Genomic DNA, 19,986 nt, shown 5'->3' with positions numbered 1-19,986 from the left:
TTTTACAAAGTTTGACATCTGGATTGGGCACTACGGGAATGATTCCCTAATCAGGCTGTTCCCTTAAGAAAAATTATGTGTGTGTTATATCTCTACTGGGACTATCCCAGCCATCAATCCAGTGTCTTGTCCATTTTAAGTTCATAGGGAACCCGGTATCTTTGAGATAATTTCCTCTTCCTGTGATGGACATGCTTCTAAAACAGTGAAATGCAATATTAGTCTTTGTGGGTATTTTAACATATTTTGTGCTTCCTGGGTGGGAGCACTCTATATGTATACCATCTCTAACAAAACTCCTGTTAAATTACTTAGAGGTCACTTCTGCTAGAGGGAGAGAAGCAGAAGTTTAGAAGCCTCCTCCTAATCTCCGTAACTTCTGTCAAAAGGGTAAAGTTGCATTTATTCTGTTCTTCCCATTAACCGAATCTGTGTTTTTCTATACTGCTCGTGATTCCTTACTATATGTCCCTTGATCCCGTCTATGTGTTTACTAACGTGGCTTATTTATTCTGTCTAGGGGTCTATATTGGCTATGTGCTCTACTACTCCTACAATTTCTAGCAAAATGTCCTTTATTTTTACAAATGTAACATATTATCGGTCTTTTGTTACTACTAGGGTTTTGGGGTTTGGGCTGATGAGACTTTGGTGTAAGAGCCTGCATACTTTCAATCCTCAGACTCTCCTCTCGCAGTTTTCTACGCCTAGCAATATTCCTATGATGTTCAATTGCGCACTCTCTAAGGCAAGCTACTGTGACCCCTCTCCAACCAGGCAAAGATGTTTGTACTTTGTCCCTCACTATCTGATCGAGTCCGTCCATTAGCACAGACACAGCTACCTTTCTGTAATTTTCATCGTTCCCTGCATCTAATACCCCCATGTATCTATCCATTTCCTGCAGTGCTCGGTGGAAATAATCAGATGTCATTTCATTTTTCCTCTGTTTTATGGAGAAAATTCTTCTCCACTCAGTGGGAAAACACAACTCTAGTTGCTTATTAATTCGTTCTATATTTTCCTGATTGTTTCTGTCAGTCATAGGAATATCTGACTCTAATCTACAATCAGTGATACATTTTTGGGTGTCAATATTAGGGGGTAGGCATGCTTTCAAAAATGTCCGCCAATGTTGGTTTGTTGGTTCATACACATTACCCAGATCTCTGATAAATTTCTGACATCTGGCTAAATGCTTCCGAGGGTTGGGGAATTCTGAAATGATTGACCGCAGCTCATCTCTGGGCCACGGGCAATACATTGCATTATTCCTGGTGAGGACTACTTCCTGTCTATCGGTTCCCCCATTGGGAGTTACTATTCCCAAGACAGGGTGTAATCCTACCATTCCGTTCCTAATCTGTTTACTGTGTGGTGTTGTTGTTTCTGTGCAATGAACTGTCTCATACTTACCGGTAGCTGTGACCTCACCCGTTCTTTCATTGGGGAATATTGTTACTGCACTACCTGGTTGGACAGGTCCCACCTGAGTTTCCTGCAACATGATTGCTTGGAGGAGAGCTGCGATTTGGCTGACTCCTTCATCTTCCTGTGACCTAAAACCTTGGAGAGACTTCAAAACAGGATACATTTTGCAAAAGTTAGGGTTAATACATTGCTCTTTCATATTACTATCATTTATGGATGTATCTTTGACTGTAGCCTTCTGTTCCCCTTCGACCTGTGTCGACAATGGTGTGTTTGTGTTCTCATTCCCGCTAGGTTTGGAACCGGTTGCATATGTTAATTTCTCTTGCATATCGCCCTCTTGCTGCCATAAATTTAAACAGTTTGTGTGTCTGACCCTTTGCTTTTGGGATTTTATCAGACATATCCTAACCCTTAAATTCTGCAATACCTCTGGTTCAAAACTACCTATCCCAGGAAATGATGCTTTATCCCCCACAGTCATTCGTGTCCATTCATCACAAAAGGTCTCAGTGTGGGGACCATACTTCCCCCACATTACTAACCGAGCTGACCCCCTGGGTCTCAATTCTGCTGTCTGAACCCTGACTGAGGAACGTCCCTGTGTTGTGCACTTGGCTCCCATTGTGGACCTTTTTAACACGGGAAAACTTCCTAAAATGCACCAAACACAGTAGTCTACCGGTGGAAGTCCTCAAAGTTCTTCCACTAACTTCTTCTGCTCCGAGTATCACGGATCCGCCCTTTTTAGCAGACACGTGTAGCCGTTGCAGGCCCTACTTCGGCCTATATCCCCTGGGCCTTTAGGTACCCAGTGAATATCTGCCTCTGGAGGGACCAGCGAAAACTCCTTAAACCTTTACTTTACACAAATCACACTTGCATGTGCTCTACACAACGCGTATGATGACGAGATTTACACACAAATATGCAAAACTTCGTATCACGTTGCGCTGCGTATTGCCCACACAACCGTGCAGTCCAATTGTACCGCTCATAGACACTTGCTATCTATAAGTGGTAGGATCACTGGAGTCTTCACACTGTGCTCCAAAACAGCCGGAGTGTAATACCACGAAAACTTTATCACACTCCGTTGCACGTATTCACCTAGACCGTGTTCACCAAGTTTCACAAAGTTTCACCAAGTTCACCAAGCGGGGTTCAATACATTCACACCTTATTCAGCCCACACTAACACTCTATAGTTTTCTGAACAGAAAAATATCTTTTCCTGTTAACTGATAGCTTTCCCCAGAGGTAATACAGTAGAGAAGGTTTTATTTAAACTAAATCTTGGACACTGAACAATTTGTGCTATTGGCTGCCTGTAAAGGTGGTTTTTTTCACTGCTAGGAAAAAGCAGTTACACAGGTTAATTTGCATTTCAATGGCTATCTTATAGCAAGCAGAGTTAACTGAATCTGAATTTTTTTTATATCTGTGTGTACTTCTTACATCAAGTATTCATCTTACTATTAACTTTCATTAAGCCCCAATCTGAAACTATTTGTAATTGACTATGGCATGGGTTAAATAAATGCATTGGTAACTCATAAATGGTGATTTCTTTTTGACCAAGGTGGGCCGATTATTCCGGGCAGTGAAAATCAGCCATTTAGAAAAATGACCTTCCCAACATGGCCGCTGCTCCTCCCCCTTCCACATCCATGAGGGTTACACAAAATGGTGGACAAGCCATGTGGTTAGTCCAAAATGGAGGACAGACCATGCGGCTTCCTTTGTCACAAAGAAATCACACACCATGCAAGCCCCTGAAGTTATTTTAGGCCTGAGTTAAAAAAAACACTATATCAAGGCTTTTGCAGCAACTTTTAAATGTACTTTTACCCTACTTAACAGATAAGCAATCCAATCTGAATCAAACACATTATAACTCATTTGAACCTTGTTTTGCAACAATATGATCAGATATGCAGAGTACAGGTGTATGCTTGTATTGTGTGCGCATTTGGCGCCAAACAGAAATTCACAGACTTTTAAATAGCTTTGCTTATTCACTTTACGGGTCCCACCAGCATCCCTACAAACCATGCAGAGCAGACGCCATCTAATCAGCATACAAATAGGGTTTCCAGTGTATCCTGCGACCAGGAAAGGGTTCACGCAGGGTTCACGGAGGGTACCTGTCCGCCCTTTTGCTGATAGATAAAGTCTGTTGTAACCTGCTAGGCTGCGGGTATGAGGAAAAACCGGACGATGCTCCCAATTGATAATGTCGATATTATCTTAAACCATAAAGCTATACCTCTAGATACACTTTTACCTTACAGAGTCCCGTACGTGGTACGTACTTGGCGTACACACGCCGCGCTTAGTGTACAGAGTACGCACAGCGCGCGCACACACAATTGATAACCTTTAAACCTTATTAGTAATACAATGTAATAATATGGTTACACTTTAAACCTTTATGCAGCAAAGCACTGCAATGATGTTATACCTTAAACCTTAAGTAGCGCTGACGGTATAAAGTACCCGCAGTGCGTACACCTTATCAATACTTATAAACCTTATACAGTTAAATACGCTTTAAACCCTAGCAGGGAAATGAGGACACAACACCGATATGTAGTTGAACCACAGGGTTCTAATGCCACAGTGGATTATTTCAAAAGGTAAAACAGTACAAATTATACACTACAGGCTAACAAGATAAATCTACAACAGAATAATGGCTACAGTCAATGTACATACGGGTGAATTATCGCGTGCGCTTCCCGGTCCCGGTCCTCTGCTAATCAGGTTGAAAGCGTTAAGAGTTTGTGATAGTGACCTGGCCTGCAGCTCGCTCTTTATTCAATAGATCAAAACATAATACAATAGACACTGTGTGCTCTTCTTCCATTGGTTCGGGGGTGGGACATATCCTGTGCACCGGGGACCATTGGTCAGTTCAAGAAGTGGGCGATGGCTAGGACTTGAGATGTGGTTTCTGTTGTTTACATCTGAGTTCCCGCCCCATGATCAGTTAAACCCATCACATTAATCATAAATCTGGTATTATTAATAACTTAATGAGGTAATATTTAATAATGTTCTTATTCCCACCAGATTAATGTTTACGTGACTCTGAACAATATGATCCCACACATAAGATTATCTATTTCAATCTTCAAGATATACATATATCCACATATTCATATATATATATATATATATATATATATACATATATATATATATACATACACACATACTCCTGCTATTACAATTTGTTAGGAATTATATATTTATTCATTTATATATATATATATATATATATATATATATATATGAACACCTTCATTTCCATGGGTTTTAGACTAGGAATGTTAATATCTTAAATTTCTATCTGTCTGGTCTTGTTGTGGTTAGCTATTGTTTCTGATTTTCTAAACAGCTTTGGTTCCTGGGTATTGTCACTTCGTTTGTTTTTACTTTCAGGGGAGACAATGACAATTCAGTACTCATTGTTTTAAATAGAAACTTGGCTATTTTAGTAAACAAAGGTGTATGCCTTCTTCATAGAATTTCAAAGCTTAGTGTAAATAAGGCCATTGTATTTTAGTCTCTGGGAGTTTTAATTTATGTGTGACTGATTTTCATGCTATTTAAAGGTTAACGCAGACAGTGTGGGATTTATACAATATACATATATTAGATTTATGATATCTTTGTGGCTTTTCCATGAGAGTACAAACTCCACTGTAATTACTCATACCACGCTCAAACCGCGCAGGACCGCGGGTGCGACCATACGCAATTTGCGGATAATGTGCACGCATGGCGGACATGTGTGTGTGGTTTGTACGTGATGTGTGTACTGCAATATTTTCCGACTTTGACAAACCAATCTTGTCTTGTGGACATAACCTTTGATTCCAGTTACGAGTGCGTCTTATGGATATAAAAGCCTTGGAATAAAGCTACAATTGTTGTGGATGAGAGAGTATAAATTGCCACTGTGTCATAAATATGAAGCAAGAGTAAATAGAGACCTGATGTTGGCAACATTAGTTTGTTGCATATTATATGCTTTGTGCAATTTTTTTATGTGATTATGAATGTGTAACACCGGCCGTGTGTAACATATCTATAATAAATTTTTAACTTTATATTATATAAATAATTGTATTTGTTTTTTCTATTCTGAGACAGCAGCGCTCTATTTGTATGTGTGTTTTTTTCCATTGGCTGTGAATACATATGTACATGTGATTTCTTAGTTTTTTTTTTTTATAAATTTACAAAAATATATAAAAAAACTTTTTCACATTGTCATTATGGGGTATTGTGTGTAGAATTTTGAGGGAAAAATGAATTTATTACATTTTGGAATAAGGCTGTGACATAACAAAATGTGGAAAAAGTGAAGCGCTGTGAATACTTTCCAGATGCACTGTATGTCAATCATCTGAGCAGATACCTCACCCATGACACTGTCCATATATATATAAAGGATTTACGGATAAGTCCTGATGTGAGCCTGTTCCTATATATACTTCCAGAACCAATGTGCACAGAGATAGATACAGTTGATTTCAGTGGAACAATAATAATCACCACAGAATGGATTCTCAGGCATAGATCTCTGTACGCTAGATACAGAGTCCTCACATGTGTGGTTTAGGCCAATAATGTACTCCAAGCAAGGATACATGGCCCGAACAATCCAAGGTAAACTTGATTTTGCCTCTGCCAATCTCGGAAGCTGGTTCTTGCTCTCCAGGTAAAATGTTGCAGTCATATGCATGGGTATAGGTGGGTATAGGTAGGTACATCAGCGCGTTTCACTGCCCAATGTTAGCAGCTTTTTATTTTTAATTACCACTTTACCTCACAGCTTCCAATGTAGGGTACAAATTATCAGTTAAAAAAAAAATATTAGCTCTCATCACCAATTACAGATTTATATATCTAATAGTTTCTGCATCATATAATGTATGACTAGATATATACATCTGTAACTGATGACAGCAAAGATTTTTTTTTAAACAGATAGTTTGTATCATACATGGAAGCTGCAGGGTAAAGTGTTAATAAGTGCCAGCTATAAACCTGATCGCATGGTACTGCCATTTGTCGAAGGGAGAAACCACAATGGAGCATTTGTGCAATTGATTTTGTGAGAGGGGAAAAAAAACTACTGAGTAAATGTTATTTGCTGAGGAAGCCAAATGAATTAAGTGTGGCACCAGGAAAACCCCCTGGGAAAAGCAGTATAAATCTAGCGAGATATTCACATTAATGACATTCCCATAAAGATTCCTCCAGCTGTAACTGCTACATACCCCTTTCACACAGACTCCAATCATATACAGTATACAGCAACCTAGGGCACATAGATGTATGCAATGATGATCCAGGAATATTAACTGAAGAATTCATCTGCGCACTATCAACGCATATGAGGTCAACCCACAGAAGCTCAGGTAAGTGCTTCACAAAGGGTTTTTATCAATATACTACATATTACTACTGCGTATTATTACTTTCATTAAAGTGCTTTCACAATGTAAAATAACCATTGTACTGATTACAATGACAAGTACTTGGGGTAGCAAGTCTTCAGAACCTTTCCCTCATTAATAAAGGGTGTACAAGTCAGTGTTGTCTTGCTGAATTGCATCTGTCCTTCTACGGTACATTTTCCACACTGCACACTCAAACACAACGTTCTAGAGCAGTGGTTCTCAAACTCGGTCCTCAGGACCCCACACAGTGCATGTTTTGCAGGTAACCCAGCAAGTGCACAGGTGTATTAATTACTCACTGACACATTTTAAAAGGTCCACAGGTGCAGCTAATTATTTCACTTGTGATTCTGTGAGGAGACCTGCAAAACATGCACTGTGTGGGGTCCTGAGGACCGAGTTTGAGAACCTGTGTTCTAGAGCATTGTGTGGGAGCCATTGCTTACAGTCTTACTGAATGCTGGCTGTGAGTCTCTGTACTGTGCAGCAAGCATGTAATTCCTTATAACTTTCATTGTCTGAAACATTTCATCCCAATAAGACATCATCAAGGGTGTTCGTTTAGGTGTGGTTATAAAAACAACTCCCCATGCAGTACAGAGGGACAAACACGTAGTACACTGCAGCACATCATCACTACTAAGCAGCAGCTGTAATGCCAAGCACAGGACACTAGGAGATAGTTACCATTTTGTAGTTCTAGGTAGACTGCCAGCAGTATTGCCTCTGGTGGGATTTCCTTCGGATGGATCATGGAAGCAGCCTAGAAAACAAGTTCATAATAAAAGAAAACGAAATAAACACCAAAGCAATCTGCTAATGAAACATTATGTATTCGGAAGTTTCTCCCAAGATGTTTCCCATGCGTACAGCTGAAAGCTGATCCCAGGTGAGGAACGTAGCGAGATTTAATACTGTGGCTTTTAACTCTAATTGCTAGGACAACTCCCCCTGGGCTCAACACCATCAGATACTGTCTACATTATCCCTCCAAGGCACTTAGCCCTGCCTGGCTGAAAGACTATGTTGCCTCAGTAATTCAGTCAGAACACCCTAGAGTACAGAGTCTGCTGATGACATAACAGTACAGAATATGTCTACATTAGATATATACTTATCCAATTAAATATGGTAAGCAACTAATGTTACATGCCAGTGAAAAGCAATTCAATAGCCAGTTTAAATACATGTCTGAAAAGGGTTCCAATTCATTACCACTGAGCATTTCTAGATATCCAGCTGCGTCTCTTGCTAAATGCATACAGTGGTGTTTCTCACCGACCTAGGCACAGAATTACATCCTGGACATCGCGGTATTCATTACACAGGGCAGAATGGAGATTCAGTGCCTGATTCTGAGTGGTAGGGTTGAGTGATGTTTAGAAACTGCACATGCATTTACATTTCGGAAAACCCCTATGGCGCATGTATACAACAGTGGGCCCAATTCAGATCTGATCACAGCAGCAAATTTGTTTTAGCTAATGGGCAAAACCATGTGCACTGCAGGGGCGGCAGATATAACATTTGCAGAGAGTGTTAGATTTGGGTGGGGTATATTGTTTCTGTGCAGGGTAAATACTGGCTGCTTTAGTTTTACACTGTAATTTCGATTTCAGTTTGAACACACCCCACCCAAATCTAAAGGCCCATATAGACGGGAGAGATGTATGCTGAGCGAACCGCTCAGCACACATCTCTCCCGCCGAGGCCGCGCACCGCTATTACTGTGGGGGGTACACGAGTGATCTGTGCTTAAAATCTAAGCAATCTAGTCAGATTGCTTAGATTTTAAGCATTGATCTCTCCGTGAGTACCCCCCTTAACTCTCTCTGCTCATGTTATATCTGCCCCCCTGAAGTACACATGGTTGTGCCCATTAGAGAACAAATTTACTACTGCGATCAGGTCTGAATTAGGTCCAGTGTGATCATGGCTTTCCACAAATGTTTCGGTTACTTCTGATCCCACCCCTCAAAAGGAAATAATCACGTTTAGAGATCTAAATTTAGGTTAAACCATTTACTGTGACACGTTATTTCCTTAATTATACATAAAAATAAAGATAAACACAGCTCTTTAAGATTCACAGTAGTCTCGCATTCTTCTGCTTAATATGGCAGACACATTCTGCTCGTAGTGTACCTCCATAAGCTACCAGTAGAGTCTGCCCATTGTAGTTACCGTCGGAAACCGTCAGGACCTGTTCCAGCAGCTTCTGCTCACAACTAAATCTGCCCCAAAGTGCTCATTCAAGACCATGCTGTGTAATATAAGTAAAACATCCCCTCCGCACTTCCCGATGCTTTTAAAAGCCATTTAAAATAGGAAGTGCTAGCTCTCGTTTTAGTTAAAGATAATGGTCCAGTTACAGGGAAAGGAGGCATTAAACCAAGTAACAGACCTTACACATAAAATGTAAACATTTAGGAGATGAGAGAAGAATCAAAGTAAAAGGTACTTTACCTGGTGAAGACATTTTCTTGCCTTGTCATATTCACTACGTAAGCAGTAAGCGCTCCCAAGATTAAACAGCATCATGGTCCTAGCTGATGTGACAGAATTTGGGTAGCACTGAGGCATCTGCTTCCCCGCTGAAATAATACAACACTTATGTAACGATTGGTAAATGTTAAGCTGCCAACAAAGACAATTCAAGCTACTGTGGAAAAAATGCCCATTGGCCTGATTGTTCTGTAAGTGGTTTGTTATTTTATTTTGTAAATCTATATAATAATTCAGAAAACTTCTGTGCCATCTCAAACATGAATGTGCAGAGGGAGCCACCTGTCCAATGCCTCCCACTGCTAGGCCCGCAAGGCAGAGTTAGCAGGAGAGAAGGTGGACCTCACAAGTATGGTAGCAGGAAGGACCAGGAGGGTATGGTGGTTAGTTGAGAAGATGATCCACGTTAATGGGTATACACAGGGCCGATGCAACCCGCTCAGCAGAGTATGCAAAGTAGGGAGGTGTTGGGCTTGAGAGGTGCTTTCCTGCTTTACTACTCTGCTGTTGCTGCCAGCTGCCGCTGTGCCTGTCAAACTGTATAAAAGGCAGCAGGAGACCAAAGTGCGGCTCTTCCAGTGTCACCTACCTCCCTCCTCTCTACCTGTATGACAACAGCGGTGCTGAAAGTGGCTCTTCAGTCTTCAGTCCAATCCGACACTGATCCCATGTAAGTACCGCACGCCACCCGCTCTCTCCTTTCGTCTTGTGGACATATGTGTAAGGGGCACTATTACTATGGCAGTTATGTGTTGCACTCCTACAGTGGAGATGTGCATAATGGACACTACTGTGGGCATTGTGTATTGGGGGCAATGCTGTGTATAAGAGGTACTACTGTGTAGCGTAACGTGACTAGGGAGCACTACTTTGTGGTTTAATATGAATCAGGGGCACTATGGGGCTAATTCAGACCTGAACGCTACTGTGCGTTTTTGCACAGCAGCGATCAGGTCTGAACTACGCATGTGCCAGCGCCGCAGTGCACCAGCGCATGCCAGACAGTCGACGGCTGTCCTAGCCCTGTGATCGCCTCTGCCTGATTGACAGGCAGAGGCGGGAGGGGGTGGGCCGGCGGCGCTTGCCCGCCGTTTAGAGAGTGCGGTTCGGGCAATGCAGACGTGCCCGGACCGTTGGGGGAAGGGGGGGCGGTGGGCCACGGCAGCTGCGAGCAGTTGTTTGTACTTGTGCGAAGGGGGGGGGGGGGGGGGGGTTGGGCCTGACATGCGGGGCGTCCCCCCACGTGTCTGAAGACTGATCGTAGATGTGCTAAATTTAGCACATCTACGATCAGGTCTGAATTAGGCCCTATGTGCAGTGTAATGTGAATAAGATTGTGCTACTGTGTGGCGTAATTTGAATTGTGGGTACTACTGTGTGGCCATGCCCCTTCCTTGTGAGACCACACCCCTTTTTTGCAGTATGTGCCTTCGGTGCACACTCTCCCTTTATTGCATATGAGAGGAAGGACGCAAATATATAACTTGCGGTGGGGGGGGGGGGGGGTGCAGTGGAGCCCTGGGTATACACAATTGGTTAATACCAAAATCAGAGCTAACACCACATTATCAGGCGAACTCAATTGATGTCGGATCCTTTCCAACAGAAAGGATCCAACAGCTCAGTATTCAATTTGAGGCCAAATCAGACAGGTTTTGGCTGTTTTCGACAATGTCAATCCGACTTTTTTTAAAGTCGGATTGACATTGTCGAAAACGGGACTAAATCCTGTCTGATTTGGCCGCAAATCCGACAAAACAAGTGGATCCGCGGCTAATCCGCCGATCCACGTGTTTTCCGACAAGTTGGAAAAACGGCAGCCCCATTGAATAGGTCGAATCATGATTCCACCTAAAAAAGTCGGAAACTGACGTCTTTCCGACTACAATTGAATACTGCCGTTATGTGTCAAAAGGAAAGAATAGCATAGACATATTACAACAGTGTATTATCAATTCTATGTGGGCATGCATATCTGCAAGGATAAATAAACTCCAAAAATAGTGCAGGAAGGTTTTAAAAGGGGGACCATTGTCAATAACCTAAATAAGTTGTACCAGGAGGGGAGTTGAAGACAACGCCTCAGGGAGTCTTATGCACATAAGGCAACCAGATACCAAAACATTTTTTTTACTTAGATTTTATTTATGATGAACTTGACTGAGACATCCATGATTAAAGAGTGACTGTATTATTTAATGTTGTAGTTGCTGTAAATGGTTAAAGGAGTGGTTCCCAAAGTTTCATGGATCACGGCGCCCCAAAATACAGCAATTTTTCATGGAACACACCTAGGCTAAAAAAAGTTTTTGAGATATTAAGCAAAAATTAAGTAAATTGTGCCTACCAGTCATGCTTAGGGTCAGTTATATGTAAGTGTACAGAGCTGTGCTTCTACTTGTTCAGATATTTTATAATTGGCAGCCACCAACACTGGTTTTGGTCCATCACACTGACCATAAATAATTTGATCCTGGGCCACCAACTTGTGGCACTCCTACAACTGCCACAGGGCACCCAGTTTGGGAACCAATGGGTTAAGGTATTTTTCTGTATATGTAACCCCATGGTGCTCAGTAAAAACTAAAGAATTATACTTGCCAAATTAGCAAATTATTTTTATGTGTACTGAACAGCCAGACTACTTTGGTTCAAGCAAACAAAATATGAGCAGTTATTACCTAGGGATGTTGTGGAAAAAAAATCTTACCAGACTCCATAGGCTCATTTTCTCCTTTGTCAGACCCTGTAAAATGTAAAATAATTTATATATATATATATATATATATATATACACACACACACATAATACATCCTTCATAATTCCTATGACAAATCCGAGCATAAAAGGTCCGCTCTCAAGCAATTGGTCAACCAGATAAATGGCAACAAAACATCACAGCGGGTGTACCGTCAACCTCACAATGCTGCTACGTAATTGCTTGAGAGCGGACCTTTTACGCTCGGATTTGTCATAGGAATTATGAAGGATGTATTATGCTGCCATTCTGTTGTCTGAATATGACATACTGAACCATTAGACGATCAGTATGTGAAGCTATGAAATAATCTTTGTATACGGAAGCTTGTCTTGATAAAGATCCTCAATACTGGATCGAAACGACGACTATAACAAGCCTGATTTCGACTGAAATAAAGCTATTGTGGAACTGAAGCCGCTGAAGACAGTCCAATTGGATGAGTGCACCTCCGCATTGTTGGACTTTGTATATATTGCGGACCTGCCCGTTGAGGCAGTTTTTCAGTAGGAGCACCCCACCGTTGTTTCTTACTTATGCGAGTGCAGGACTTTTTTGCAATATTACATATATATATATATATATATATATATAGATAGATAGATACATACAACCCCCCCCCCCCCCCCCCCCCCCAAAAAAAAAGACTGAATTGTGTAAAGTAAACCCCCAAACCTAATGGTTAGGTCATTTGCACATTATAAGGAACCTGGGCAAGTTTGGTGTATTTGAACATTTATGACTCTACAGATAAGTCACATAGAAAAACCACCACAGAGTCCGTAACAGTAAAGGTGATTGGTGTTACTAGTAGACAGGAACCTTTGCAATTAACTTTTTCTCTCTCAGAAGGTACAGGAACTCTACTCAAAGTACCAGTCTTCTGAATTTATAGCCACATCTATAGGCCAGCAAAAGCTTTGTGCCTGATGTTCTATTACTAATATAAAGATTTTGGGGTATATTCAATTAAAACTGGATCCATTCCGACATGAATTTGTCGGAATGGATCCGACAGAACCTATTCAATGCGGCCAAATCCGACAAATCCAAAAGTCATATTGAGATGAGGGTGCTGAGGGAGAGCAGCGGGGAGACGGGGGTAAGCAGAGGATGGGGCACCGCAGTGTCTACCAGTCTCCAGCAAGCGGGACCTCGCATGCTGGAGCCGGGAGGACGCTGCCGTGAGGTCTGGTGGCGGTGTCCATCCTCTGGCTACGCTGCTCACCGCCGTCTCCCCACTGCTCTCCCCCGTCTCCCGCTGCTCTACTTCAGCACTCTCATCTCAATCCGTCTTTTTTTTTAAAGTCGGATTGAGATGGTCGGAAACGGGGCCAAAACTTGTCAGATTTGACCCCGTTTCCGACAGAAGCACGCGGATCGGCAGCTATTCCGCCGATCCACGTGCTTTCCGACACGTCAAATTCCCCGAATTGTCGGATAAAAAAGCCGGGGACTGAATAGGTTGGAACCCTTTCTGACTTGAAAAAGTCGAAAACTGCCGTCTTTTCGACAAGATGGCAGTTTCGACACCAATTGAATATACCCCATTGTGTAGCAGTAGTACATATTTGTGTGGCGCATCACAAAAGGCTGTTTTTTTACTATTTAAAAACAACAACAAAAAATACCTGTATGTACCTGAGTAGTCAGTGTGGTGTGAGCTATTTATAACTGGCAGCAAGAGAGTATTAGAAAGTGATAAGACTATTTTAGAAAAACAAAACCAAATAACTAAAACAAAAAATAAAGTCTTGGATTTATTCTAAAGTGCCACTGAAACTGTTAATTTATGGCGATAGCTCCAATTTATAAACTTACATTTGTGCTCATGATATATGGTGTATTCAGTAAATGAACATGATAATTGATAACAGCAGACACCAGTATTTGTGAGAAGCATTTAGCCTAAAGGCATGTAATGATGTCCCGTAGCGGTGATTAGGAAGGTGACAAAACCACTAATTCAAAGTAAATTAATCACTACAAATTTCAAACAAAATGTTCCATTTAACTAAAATGTATTTCTTTCAAATTCACTCTCTCAGTGGAATATGGTTTATACCAAGTGTAAGTTACCTTGCAAGATTTTCAGAGGGAAAAAGGTACACAACAAATTAATTTATTTAAACAAAAATAAAAACAAAGTATGGCTAAAATCTAGTGACACCCAGAAGAAGATATTTGATTATTTTTATGTTGCTTTAGGGCAGTATCTTATTAGGTGCAGTAATTTACAGCAGAGTAATAACGGGCTTCTTAGCCCGATAACGCCATTGGGCAATCCAATTACAGCCCGTTTTTACCATGTGGTAAATTACCCACTATCGGCTTATAACACATGTGATCCGTGATAACACTGCGGACCCATGTATTTCATCCGATAACAGGTCTCCCGTGGCTGCTTATCAGGGATTCTGCTTCGCATGCCATCCCCGATAAGTGCCGGTTACGGGGGCTAATTGGATAGCCCCGGGGGAATCCTCCAGCTCTAGTAACTCACAGCAGCTAATAGGATAGAGCCCAGAATTGTTTTGGCCTATTTTGGAAACATCTACAAGAGGTTGAATTAGTGGTTAGCATTACTGCCTAGTAGCACTGGGGTCATGAATCTCATTCCTGGCCAAGACACTTTGTATATTCTCCCCATGCTTGAGTGGATTTCTTCCGGGTACTCCAGTTTCCTCCCACAAGCCAAAAACCTAAGGGTAGGTTAATTGACTTCAGTCATAAAAGGAGCCCAAATCTGTGTGTGTGCCCATTTGTTATGGAGTGTAGATTGTAAGATCCACTGCAGCAGAGACTAATGCAAATTACGGATATATTCTCTGTAAAGTGCTGCAAATAGTTGTGAGTTCTATAAATAACTGGTAATAAATATATTGCTTTATCTTTTGGGCTACCTATTTTGATAGGCCTTTTATATTATCCAGCCAATACTCATTTTGAATGGACATAACAGCACGTTGGTTACAGATACGCACACAGACCAGTTTTGTCTTGTAACCACTGGTAACAAGCTTTTTTAACTGTTACGTCAAGACATGCGCACACTGCTGCTACCTCCTCTAACAAGTCAATCACTCCCTACTTTATTTTGGTGATGTGGTGTATTAGACTCTAAAATTCTATGTTAAGTCCATATGTTGGGGGTACCTGCACTACAATATCTGCGGATGCAAGTTTAGCTTTAACATAATCACCCCGAAGCTACCTGATGAGGCTAGGAAATTGTGCTGCTTACACAATAGTATTATTTACTATATAGCTCACCCGAGGCACTACTTCCTGTATTGGATATGGTTGTATTCAGCGGTTCTGCAAAGATGTATTCTTTTCTTTTGTGAGTATGTATTTGTAGGTATGTGTAAATATGTGTATATATATGTGCATAGGTGTATGTGTGCATATAGATATATATATGGGTGAAGTGACGTGTCGGCCGGGTTCAATAACAGATGCCAACCGATTAAAATATATGTCTGTGCGTGATATGCTATATGTTGCCTGATAATATTGTCGTCAGTAATGCTTTAGGTTTATGTTGTATTTTTGTTTTGTAACATGTACAAAAAAGGAAACAAATTTCAATAAAAATTGTTGAATTTAAAAAAAAATTCTATGTTAAGTCAAAAGTGATAATGTACAGTGATCTCTGCAGAGAACACAAATGGAGCATACGTGTCTGAAGGTTACGAGTCACTGCATTTAGTATTCATGGACTGCCTCATTGCTTGGCAGATAAATTATGAAGTGGTGGGATGGAAACACTTGTGTTTATGAGCATGTGTGCATTACAACATTTCCATCAGGCAGATAAAAGCATGATTTTAGTCAATTGTGGTTTCATTAACCTTGCTCCTGTTCATTCGATGAAACCCCAAGGGACACATCTGTGACATTCTCCGGGTTCAAGTGAGTGATGGCATCAGAGATCCTGTCCAGAGAGATAAGTGCCTCAGCAGCATACAAATGACCTAAGAACCTGGGACCAGGGAAGGAAAAATAAATAAATAAAAGTCTCACAGCACAGGTATTCCTGTTCCCACAAACGCATTTTAGGGATCTAAAGTGTAACAATGTGCTGACCTTTAACTCACTCAGGGTCAAAGAGGTCAGATAGTTTCCATTTCTGCTGAATTTTTTACATTCCTGTCCTTGAAAGAAAGTACTGACGACAGTATAGAGTGACAGGGAGTCTCCTTGTAGAATTCATTCCAGATCTTAAGTTAGGTCTCATTAATCTAGTGTTGCGGAAATGCACTGTGCCAATTTCCAAATCACGCGCACACATTGAGAAAGTAATATATATGTATACAAAATAATACATACATACATATATATATATATATATATATAGACACAAACATTAGAGCAGCACTCCCAATACTCTGTTCACTGTTCCGGTGCCCACCTAGGTACCTCATCGGATATATATATATATATATATATACATATACACACACACACACACACACACACACACACACACACACACACACATATATATATACACACACACACACACACACACACACACATATATGTATATACACACACATACATACATACATACATGTATACATAAACAAAGCACATTGCCATTTGCGTGCATATCACCACTTTATAATTACTGAACGGAGACTTTTTGTTTTTCTTTCCTCAATATTAGTATTTTTGGGACGTGCACATAGCTACAGAAAGGACAAAAAGGGATGGACATAATACAAAGGTTGGGAGGCTGCACAAAAATCTAACACACAACCTAGTGAGGCTTTTCAGTAACATACTTTAATCAGGAAGACTATGCTGGAGGCCTGTGCTTACTTGAAAGCATTTTTGGAATGTCTTATCCACTTTTCTCCCCTCCCCCTTCCAATCATAGCCAAATTCACAGGTCTGACACTAGAGCTGTGAGGTCTGGTTAGGCCTTAAAATGTAAAAAGTAAAAGACAAATCTTGATTGGTGGAGAAGGTCTCTGTACTAAATTTGGTGACATACTGGTTATAGATCGAGCTACAGATGGCTCTGAATAGGGTAAGTGTAATTATGGTCACCATGTATATGCAATATATAAAATTGCTTACTGCTGTGTGGTTTATGAAACTTTAGCACTTTAGAATTAGAATTTTACAAATGGTTTGATCAAAACAATTGTAAAAAGAGGTCTATTTAATTTAATCTGGGATTTTACAAAAAGGAAAAAACCTGTATAAGTGGCCCAGAAAAGGCTATGGTGTATGCTGAATACTCATGTAGGTACATCTTTGTAAGAGACTGGTGGGGTGAACCCAAAAAGTTTCACAGAAACCGTTCAAAAGTACAAAATGATAGTAATGTACATAAGGAAACTGATGAATGCTCAATGAAGTGGATCAGAAAATAAACACATAAAAAGATTAAAAAAATGTAATTCTAAAAATGCACATAGTAAAATCTGATTAATAACATCTATAGCACTAGCATCATGCACAATCACACAGGTTGGGTCAATGAAAGTGAACTGGCACATAAACCTCATGAAAATATGCAGTGAGGCAGTGTTAAATATCATTCACACAGAGCCGTATACTCATTAGTGGTGGATCATACCCGGTTGGAGAGGTGGGAGCCGCAGGTGGTTATACAGCAGAGTATTCCTGGACAATACTCTGCTTTGGCTCCTGGGCAGTCCAGAATCAGATTATTCTGGGGAAGGACACCCTTTAAGTACCTCCATTTTTTTTCTCTAGCAGAGATCCCTGGCATATGCTGCTAACAGAGTTTCCATTACTTTAACTGACCTGCTCTGAATATAAATACAGCATAAAGAATGATTGCCATACACTACTTGCTTCACAGTTTCCTTATAAAATGAATAAATGAAAATGTGAAACAGGGATCCCGGCGGTCACAATACAGACGCCGTAATCCCGGCATGCGGTATTTTAACCGCTTGACTAGCATATGAAAGCGCATAATCGCTTTCTGGCTTTAATATAAATGTCGCCACTGGAATACCAGCGACACAGGCTATTCTCCCTCTTTGGGTGCCCATGACATAACATGTGGTGAGCGCAGCGAGTCACCACGTCCACAGCGTGGCGAGCACAGCGAGCCCACAGGGGGCTTCCTAGCACTCGCCTCGCTGCAGGCTTACTGGCGGACGGGATCCTGCTGTTGGGATCATGACAGCCGACATCCTATCCGCCAGGAAATCGTACATATCCCGTTTACATGATTGGGGTGGAATAACAATTACATTTATGCATTTCATCTTCACTTCAATTTATTAGGAATTATTAACCGCACTCAGTGCCTTCGCAATCATTGAGAAACTCTAGTGACAAATATTTCTAGTAAAATTAATAATCATCAAAAAATAAGAATACAAAAAATGTCCTTTAAGTTTAACTTTTTATAAACTTTATCACTGGGTCCCTATACTCAACATGTTCATGCCACTTCTTCGACTAAGGAACAAACTCTACACATCACTTCCTTTGTTCTCGTGGAGCACAGCCATACCAGAACGGCCCCTCTGTAGTTCTCTATCAGAGTCTGGTATAATATTGAAAATCAACTACCCTATTCTATGTGCCTATAACTCTACCAGATGATGTGGTCCAAGGACTGGATGTCTGATGGACTCTAAACACTTGTCCTGGATATATCAAGTCTGATCGGTGGACCTAATGTGCACAATTTAATGTAGACCTGATTCCCTGGCAACATCATCGGCGGAAGGATTAGTATAATTTACACGTCTGACCACCCAAAGCCAAGCAGACTCCACAAAGTCACCAGTAGTCTGTATTACAACTGAAAGTTAATGTTGAGGGTCCCGCAGTCTCTATATACAATATAAAATGTATATTACCATATGCAGGGGATAAAGAGTACATAATAAAGAAATATACAATTCTGTGCCTGACCTGGAATAAAGGGGGGTACACACGGGGAGGTGTGTGCTGAGCGATCTATCACAGAACCGCTCAGCACACATCTTTCCCCCCACTCAGCACAGCGTGGTGTGTGCTGAACAGGAAGGGAAGGGGGGGGGTTAGTGATCTGACTAGATTGGCCATGCAGGCACAATCTAGAAACGCGTGGGGCTGAGCGTCGCTGTGGGGCATACACATGGAGCAATATGTGCTTCTTTTCTAAGCAATCTAGTCAGATGTGTGTACCCCCTATATGAGTCCCTAATGATTCAGGTTACGGAAGTACTAGTAAATCACATTGCTCCTCTCCCTATTAAGAACTGGGCATGATCCACCTATCAATTATACGTCTTGTACTGGGTGGGTCTCATTCACTTACTGGAATATACCCCACAGGTGTGACCACACAGCAACCTGTTCCATCCACAAGCCCAGCTGTTTCTGGCATACCTGGCTCCAAATGAGCACCAACAATAAATAGTGAAATCACTTCCTAATCTGGCAGTCGGAATGCTCACAGTGAACACAGTAGTTTTCCCTTGTGGTCTCATCTTCGGAGCCTGCGGATAATATTAATCATCTTCAGCGATCAGCTTCCATGTCCTTCAGAGGTGCTGTTTCTACCTTACTGGGGCAACTGATCGAATACTAACTGCATATGCTTCTGAAATTAGGAAATTAGGGGCTAATTCAGGTTGGATCGCAGTGTGCGATCCAACCGCAAAAAAATTGAAAAAGATGTGGGCGCATGCGCGGCACCTGTATTTTCTGCGGGGGAAGAGCAGAAAATGCGATCGCCTCTGCCTGGTGGTCGCGAGGCAGGGGGGACGGCAACGCTCCGTTTCCAGGCAGGAGACTGAGCGCTGCGGGGGGCGACAAATGAGGTGAGG

At 41.3% G+C, this 19,986-nt stretch overlaps 1 protein-coding gene across 5 annotated transcripts in view; it reads right to left on the bottom strand.

The window, feature by feature from the left end:
* The window catches only part of CNOT10 (CCR4-NOT transcription complex subunit 10), a 292,315-nt gene that overhangs the window by 22,626 nt on the left and 249,703 nt on the right, over positions 1-19,986 (bottom strand). For all 5 annotated transcript variants that reach the window (XM_063922301.1, XM_063922302.1, XM_063922300.1 and 2 more), the window contains 4 exons: positions 16,027-16,157; positions 12,124-12,159; positions 9,375-9,502; positions 7,596-7,671 (listed from right to left, as the gene is read on the bottom strand). In XM_063922301.1, the coding sequence (XP_063778371.1) occupies positions 7,596-7,671; positions 9,375-9,502; positions 12,124-12,159; positions 16,027-16,157 (371 nt within the window). The remainder of the gene's footprint in view (positions 1-7,595; positions 7,672-9,374; positions 9,503-12,123; positions 12,160-16,026; positions 16,158-19,986) is intronic.

Source organism: Pseudophryne corroboree, chromosome 5 (genome assembly GCF_028390025.1).
Source record: "Pseudophryne corroboree isolate aPseCor3 chromosome 5, aPseCor3.hap2, whole genome shotgun sequence".
NCBI classification, from domain to species: domain Eukaryota; kingdom Metazoa; phylum Chordata; class Amphibia; order Anura; family Myobatrachidae; genus Pseudophryne; species Pseudophryne corroboree.
Note: the sequence above shows the minus strand (reverse complement) of the source record. Positions and strands in the feature narration are given on the sequence as shown.